The 7,307-nt window shown below is 41.6% G+C and overlaps 1 protein-coding gene across 1 annotated transcript; it reads right to left on the bottom strand.

The window, feature by feature from the left end:
* Positions 1-781: 781 nt before the first annotated feature.
* On the bottom strand, positions 782-2,877 carry LOC137305006 (probable G-protein coupled receptor 139). The gene is made up of 2 exons (XM_067973776.1): positions 2,808-2,877; positions 782-1,686 (listed from the first exon to the last, which is right to left on the bottom strand). The coding sequence occupies exons 1-2, from the start codon at positions 2,875-2,877 to the stop codon at positions 782-784; spliced, it is 975 nt and encodes a 324-aa protein (XP_067829877.1).
* Between the last annotated feature and the right edge of the window lie 4,430 nt (positions 2,878-7,307).

The raw sequence follows: 7,307 nt of genomic DNA, 5'->3' as shown, positions 1-7,307 counted from the left end.
ATAGTGTAAAATGGACGATACCGAATGAGCCACCCATGATACACCTCGCCTGATATTCCTTTCCATTGAATTTAATCGGAGGAAAAATCAGGCGGGCGCATAATGGGCGGTCAATACGATATAAAATCATAGAATGATAGAATGATGCAGCGCAGAAGGAGGCCGTCCGGCCATCGTGCCTATGCCGGCTCTTTGAAAGAGCTATCCAATTATTCCCACTCCCCTGTTCTTTCTCCATTGCCCTGCAAATTTTTCCACATCAAGTGTTTATTCCTTTTTAAAGTTATTATTGAATCTGCTTCCAATACCCTTTCAGTCAGTGCATTCCAGATCAGAACAATTCTCAGCGCAAAAATGAATTTGCTCATGTCACCTCTGGTTCTTTTGAAAATTACCTAAAATCTGTGTCCTTTGGTTACCGACCCTTCTGCCACTGGAAATAGTTTCTCATTATTTTCTCTATAAAAACCTTTCATGATTTTGAACACGTCTATCAAATCTTTACTTTAACCTCTCTGCTCTATGGAGAACAAGCCCAGTTTTTCTAGTCTGTCCACATAACTGAAGTATTGCATCCCTACTACCATTCTAGTAAACCTCCTCTCCCTCTCTGAGGCTTTGACATACTTTCTAAAATGTTTTGCACAGAATTGGAAACAATACTCCAGCTGGGGCCTAACCAGTGTTTGATAAAGGTTTAGCATAACTTCGTTGCCATTTTTGCACTGTTTCCCCAAGTTAAAATTATTCCCATTTTTTGAATTAGTTGAAGCCATTTAACTTACTGAAATGAATACATTATTAGAGACAGGGGTCGCTTAATCATATTCTTTAGCTCATCTCTGAATTTTCTCTGGGACGCTGCATAAATAAACGTGTTTGTGCAGCAACTTAATGTCCGAAGCATGTACCCGGTTTGTTCCATAATGGTGAAAGGGTCGTTATAATTTCCTACCATAAATTGAATATCTGTAAATTGTACACATATATAACATAGGAAAGGTACCGTCCATAACAGTATAAAACTGCTAGATATGGCGAGCAGTAAAATGATGGATTTCCTTCGGTTCTCCATCTCTGGATCATTATGATTCTCACTGTTGTTGTTTCCTCGAAGTCCCCTCCTCACTCTATTGGCCAGTATAATGTGCCTGATGGTCAGAGCATTGAGCAGTAAAATCAAAACAAATGGAACAAACGGGGTTAAAATAGTTTCCAACCACAAAAATGCTACCCATATGGGTAAGGTATAGAAGCTTGATTTTACATAGCAGGACCACGGTACATTGTCAATTATTTCCCGAGGTTCAAATACAAAGTAGATTGGAACATTTTCTAATATACTTAATGAAAACACCACTGCTATAACCGCAACCGCAGTTTTTTCGGTGCTATATTTTGTTCGCAACTTTTGACAACAAATGGTGATGAATCGATCAAAGGTGAAAGCGACAGTTAACCAGACAGAACAATCAATAGATGTAAAAATCAGAGCGAGATTGAGACTACAAATAGGAGTGTAATTCAGGAATGAATATGCGAAATAAGCATCTTTAATCTCATACAGTATTACATCAAATATCAGAACTAGTAGATCCCCCGCTGCCATGGCCACCAGATAACGGGTGATGCATTTGGAGAGGCCGTAACTTCCACGGGAGAGAATCACAATTGTCAACAAATTAGCTGCAAAAAGGAGGAGATTAAATTACTAACTCTCCTTATCTTGAGAAGATGATCAGTTGACAGTTTATTTGTATGAAAATTCATGCACACTTTATCTTATCACTCAACAGTCTCTCTGTACCTAATTTTAACCTAACTGGCAGAACAAAAAACCCAGGGGATCGGGGTCGGGGGTGGGGGGGGAGTGGGGGGGGTGACAACGCTGGTCCGACACCCCGCCCTTTATTACTCTCCAGCAGTTTCATTAAGTAACGCCTCAACTACCTAAAATATTTACATATTTCAAACTTTCGTTAAACTCCATTGATCAACACGAAAACGGTGCTTATAGCTGCACATTGAGCAGAATAATGTAATAGGAATCAGTCCTTGTCTCACAGTCCAAGCTCCTGGTATGATTGGGAATTTTTGTCGTTGGGAGCGAAAAACGTACAAAAGTACAATTGAAAATCTCTAACAGCATACCCACAATCCATATAAAAAAAATTGTCCCAAATTATCATTTGCATGTTCAGGTTTTGATGTCTGATGCGGTATTTTTCGTTGCTTTAGTTTTCAGAATAACATTTTTTTTTAAAAACCTACCCTCAATTTAAATAAACTCTATTATTGACGTATATCATTGATCCTTGTCTCACTAAACCCGAAGATAGCAGTAGCAAAACAGATTTTATCGCCCACAATACTGCACTGCGTAGAATTTCGAGGGTTGGGGTTTCGTCCGATCGCCTGTAGTAAATTTGGCCGTTCACATTGCTTTCCCGGGTTTCCGATAATCTCAGCAACTGGTCTTGATGGGTATTTTCTACTTTTCAACAATATTAACCAACCAGAACCAAGCTGCGAAGCAAATATTTCGCTTGGACTGAAATGTACAAGCCTCTCTACAAAGGAGACGAAATTCCCACTAAGTTGTTTAATTTAAAACTTCAGACAAAATTGTGTTGCCCGTCAGGTTTCACATTACGAATATGTCGGAAAATTGGAGTTTTCTCACTGTTATTTGATTGTTGGCGGCAATTATAGTGTCTGCACATCAGAACAAACAGATATTATTACAGGACAGTGGGAGCAGTCATACGCTTTCAATGATGAATATTAACTGATTAGAAGCAGCTTACCAGTAACACCAATAATTGCAATAATAGGGTAGTATATCCTTTCTATCTGTATGATTACCGGCTGTCCCATTTTCGGAGAGAAGGGTCGATGTCTGATGGTGTTATGGACACGCTTCTGCTTTCAAAAGTATGCCTTATTATACCTGAGAGAAATCTCAAGTGACACACGAGCATTGCCCAATCATTGGCAGTAGTGACATTCATTATAACAGATTAAGCCGAGCATACTTCCTCCCACTGAGCAGGGAGTAGGATATTTTGCAATAACTTTTCACGTTGAAAACTGAGACGTCTAGCATATTAATTAGATCCTATTTTAGAAACAAAACATTTTGAAATCTTTGCCCCTAAAGTAATGGTACAGACTCCCGAGGATGAGGATATTCATGTATAGGTTCATGCAAGGAATTTGATGAAACAAATGCGAATATATGTGGTAGATTAGCAACATTTACATTATAGGTAAATCGTATTTTTGCTTTTTTAATTACACTCTACATAATATCGAAATAAGGAGGCTCCGTGGTTCATTTGAGATCGACGAGTGTTCACAGACATATACGGAAAGTGATACAGTCAGCTGTGTACAGTTGAGCAGCCGCACCGATATGCTGAGATGTTGGATTTCAGCATCAACCGGCTTTGGGCGGAGGTGAAAGAGACAGGGACTGGTCTGATATGTACCGGGTGTGAGGTATGAGAAAGATGAATGTGGATATGGATCTCAACAGCCGTTTGCTGGACAATGGGAGTTTATGGCCGTCAAATTTTAAGAAGTTGAAGGGTTAAAAGGAGACATCATGTCGGCAGAGGGGCCGAAATTTGGAGGGGGACCCGCCTCTAGGGTCAAAGGGCAAGTAGCCCCGACTGAAGCCGAGTTATTTTAGAAATAAGGCACTGGGCCCCTATTACTCGTCACATTTTGAGATTTTTTGCCATTTGTCCAACGGTGGATTTTGGTGTGATGTATTTTATAATGATAAGGTACAGTTAAATTGTGACAAAAAGGGATTACAATTCCTACAGCAGCAAATGTTGGGATATGGGGGGGGGGGGAGGGGGGTTGGGGGCAAAGGTCCCAATGTTGTAGATGAAAGTTAATTGGGCTACTTTGTGCTACTTGAATTCTATTTTCAGAAACTCTTCAAAGGGCCTATCCATAGATCATCACGAAAGTTACTGAGGAAGCTGATCCCAGTCAGGGCCGTGATTCAGGTACTATAATTCATCTCAGCTCCCTTGGGTTATGTAGGATCATATGAATTTAGGCCATTCAGTCCCTCGAGCCTGTACCGGCATTAACATAAGAACATAAGAAATAGATCATTCAATTAGATCATGGCTGATCTGTACCTTAACTCCATCTACCCTCCTTGTATCCATACCCCTTAGTACCCTTACCGAATAACAATTCATCAATCTCAGTTTTGTAATTTTCAATTGAACTAGCCTGAACAGCTCTTTGGGCAAAGAGTTCTGGAGTTCCACTACACTTTGTGTGAAGAAGTGCTTCCTGACATCACCGTGAACGACCTAGCTCCAAATTTTAAGGTTCTTCCCCTTGTTGTGGACTCCCCCACCAAAGACATAGTTTACCTCTATCTACCCTTTCAAATACTTTAATCATCTTAAGCACCTCAATTAGTTCACCATTTATGTTTCTATCCTCAAGGGAATACAAACCTAGTCTATGTGACCTGTCCTCATAATTTAACCCTTTTAACCCCGTTATCGTTCTGGTGAATCTGCACTCCCTCCAAGGCCATTATATCCTTCCTGAGGTGCGGTGCCCAGAACTGAACGCAGTATTCTAAATGGGGTCTAACGAGACCTTTATATAACTGTAAAATAATTTCCACTCCTTTGTATTCCAGATCCTTGAGATGAAGGCCAACATACCATTAGCTTTTGTAATTATGATTTGTTCTTATCCTCTGACTTATAGTGATTTCTTACTTAGACCCCTAAAATCTCTCTGCTCCTCCACAATTCCAAGCTTCTCACCATTTTGAAAATACTCTGATCTACCTGTCTTAGGTCCAAAGTGGACGACATTACACTTTCCCACATTGAACTCCATCTGCCCCAGTTTTGCACACTCACCTAATCTATCATTGTCCCTTTGCAACTTTCTGCTCACATCTACACTATTTACTGTGCCACTGTGCCACGAGTGGTTAGGATCTGGAATGCATTGTCTGAAAGGCTGGTGGAAGCAGGGTCAGTTGTGGCTTTCAAAAAGGAATTATATAGGTTCCTGAAGGAGAAAAAAATACAGGGCTACGGGAAAAGACCGGGGGAGTGGGGCCAGCTGAAGTGCTCCTGCAGAGAGCCGAAGCAGGCTCGATGGTTCGAATGGCCTCCCTCTATGCCGTAACCTTTCTTTGATTCCACCTTGGTATCGTCAGCAAACTTGTATATTCGGATCTCTACAAATATTTATAAATATAGTGGAAAGCTGAGTCCCCGGTACAGATCCCTGGGGGCACCACTAGTCGCCAGCTGCCCATTTGAGTGCATACATATTATCCCCACTTTCTGTTTCCTAATTCCTAATCAATTTCACATCCATGCCAACAGGATGGGGAAAGGATCTCCGCTTGCCGCTCCGAATTGATATTAGCGGCCTCTTTTAAAGTGAGCATGAGTTTGATGGGACTTATTTGCCGTGGCTCTGTAACAAAATAAGATTTGTGTGCGTTTTATATTGCATGATTTCAAATAGGAAGGTTAAATATGATTTAAAATTAGATTGACCAAACTATACCATTTCAAGTATTCCATTGTTGCCATGGCAGTGATGATTTTAACTGCGCGGACCCGTCAGACTGTGCAAGAAGAAACATCTAATTCGTTGTTTTTGTTCGTGCCTTTCTTTGGAAATACATGAAGCAGAGACAAAAAATAGTTGTCTGATGAAGCGAACAGCCTAGGTGTAAATCTAACGCAAATGGAGTGACAAACGATGGAGTTGGATGATTTAATCTGTCAGATTGTGGCAGAATTAAGGCATCTTTTACTGGAAGGAGCCAGTATAGAATAACATTAAAACTTTGCTGTATATGTACAGGATCTGACACTGAGACACACGCGGGCTGTGCAATACCAGTCGGGAGTGAATCATTCCACTTTACCCACTGCACTGTACATGTACTGGATCTGGCACTCAGACAAACACAGAATGTACAGGACCAGTCAGGAGTAAATCAGTCCCTTTTACTCGCTGCATGCTCTACATGTACAGGAGCTCATACTGAGAGACACATAAGCCGAAAGATATGAGTGAATCGTTCCCTGATTACCATTGTGTGTTGTGCACATACAGTGGCTGACTCAATACCAGTCGGGAGTGAATCGTTCCCTTTTATCCGTCGTGTACCGCCCGTGTACAGGAGCTGTCACTGAGACACACACAGGTCGAACAGGATCGGACGGGAGTGAATTGTTCCCTTTTACCTGCTGAGTCTTGTAACTATAACAGGGCCCCTCGGAGGCAGGTATGGAGGCAGTGCTATCCCAGCGTTGATTGCAGTCATACTCCAGAATGTTGGCACCAGTTTTAGCAGTTGCATTCCCCAACCTAAGATACCTCTCGAGGGCACCTGTACAAAATATTTGTTATGTGCTGGGTGTACTGGAATGTCCAGCACCGCCTGACTGGCCAATTGACAAGATTTCAAACAAATGGGTAATGGGGAACTTGCTACATCTGTCAATCATCGTTGGAGCTGAGCTCCTAGATCTAGTTTACTGGGCATCCCAATTTTGCAGAATTAGAATCATAGAATCATAGAAAGGCTACAGCACGGAAAGAGGCCATTCGGCCCATCGAGACAATGCTGGCTCTACGAAAGAGCAATCCAGCTAGACCAACTCCCCCGCCTTTTCCTGCACTTTTTTTTCCTTTCAAGTACTTATCCAGTTCCCTTTTGAAAGTCATGATTGAATCTGCCTCCACCATCTCCTCAGGCAGAGCATTCCAGATCCTAACCACTTGCTGTGTGAAAAAGATTTTCCTCATGTCACCTTTGGTTCTTTTGTCAATTACCTTAAATCTATGTCCGCTGGTGCTTGACCCTTCCGCAAATGGGAACAGTTTATCTCTGTCTAATCTGTTTAGACCCTTCATGAGTTTGAATGACTCTATCAAATCTCCTCGCAACCATCTATGTTCAAAGAAGAACAACGTCAGCTTCTCCAATCTATCCAAATAACTAAAGTCCCTCATCCCTGGAATCATTCTAGTAAATCTCTTCTGCACCCTCTCTAAGGCCTTCAACATCTTTCCGAAAGAGCGGTGCCCAGAACTGGACACAATACTCCAGTTTTGGCCGAACCAGTGTTTTATAAGATTCATCATGACTTCCATACTTTTGTACTCTATGTCTCTATTTATCAAGCCCAGATTCCCATATGCTTTTTAACCGCTTTCTCAACCTGCCCTGCCACCTTCAACGATTTGTGCACATATACCCCCAGATCTCCCTGTTCATCAACCCC

This window comes from Heptranchias perlo, chromosome 39 (genome assembly GCF_035084215.1).
Source record: "Heptranchias perlo isolate sHepPer1 chromosome 39, sHepPer1.hap1, whole genome shotgun sequence".
Lineage (NCBI taxonomy): Eukaryota > Metazoa > Chordata > Chondrichthyes > Hexanchiformes > Hexanchidae > Heptranchias > Heptranchias perlo.
Note: the sequence above shows the minus strand (reverse complement) of the source record. Positions and strands in the feature narration are given on the sequence as shown.

What these genes read in the sequence shown, in the direction of transcription:
- LOC137305006 (XM_067973776.1), bottom strand. Translation starts at nt 2,877, where the DNA reads ATGGGACAGCCGGTAATCATACAGATAGAAAGGATATACTACCCTATT. An exon ending in TGCAATTATTGGTGTTACTG is followed by an intron (nt 1,687 to 2,807) that starts GTAAGCTGCTTC and finishes TCCTTTTTGCAG; the next exon opens with CTAATTTGTTGACAATTGTG.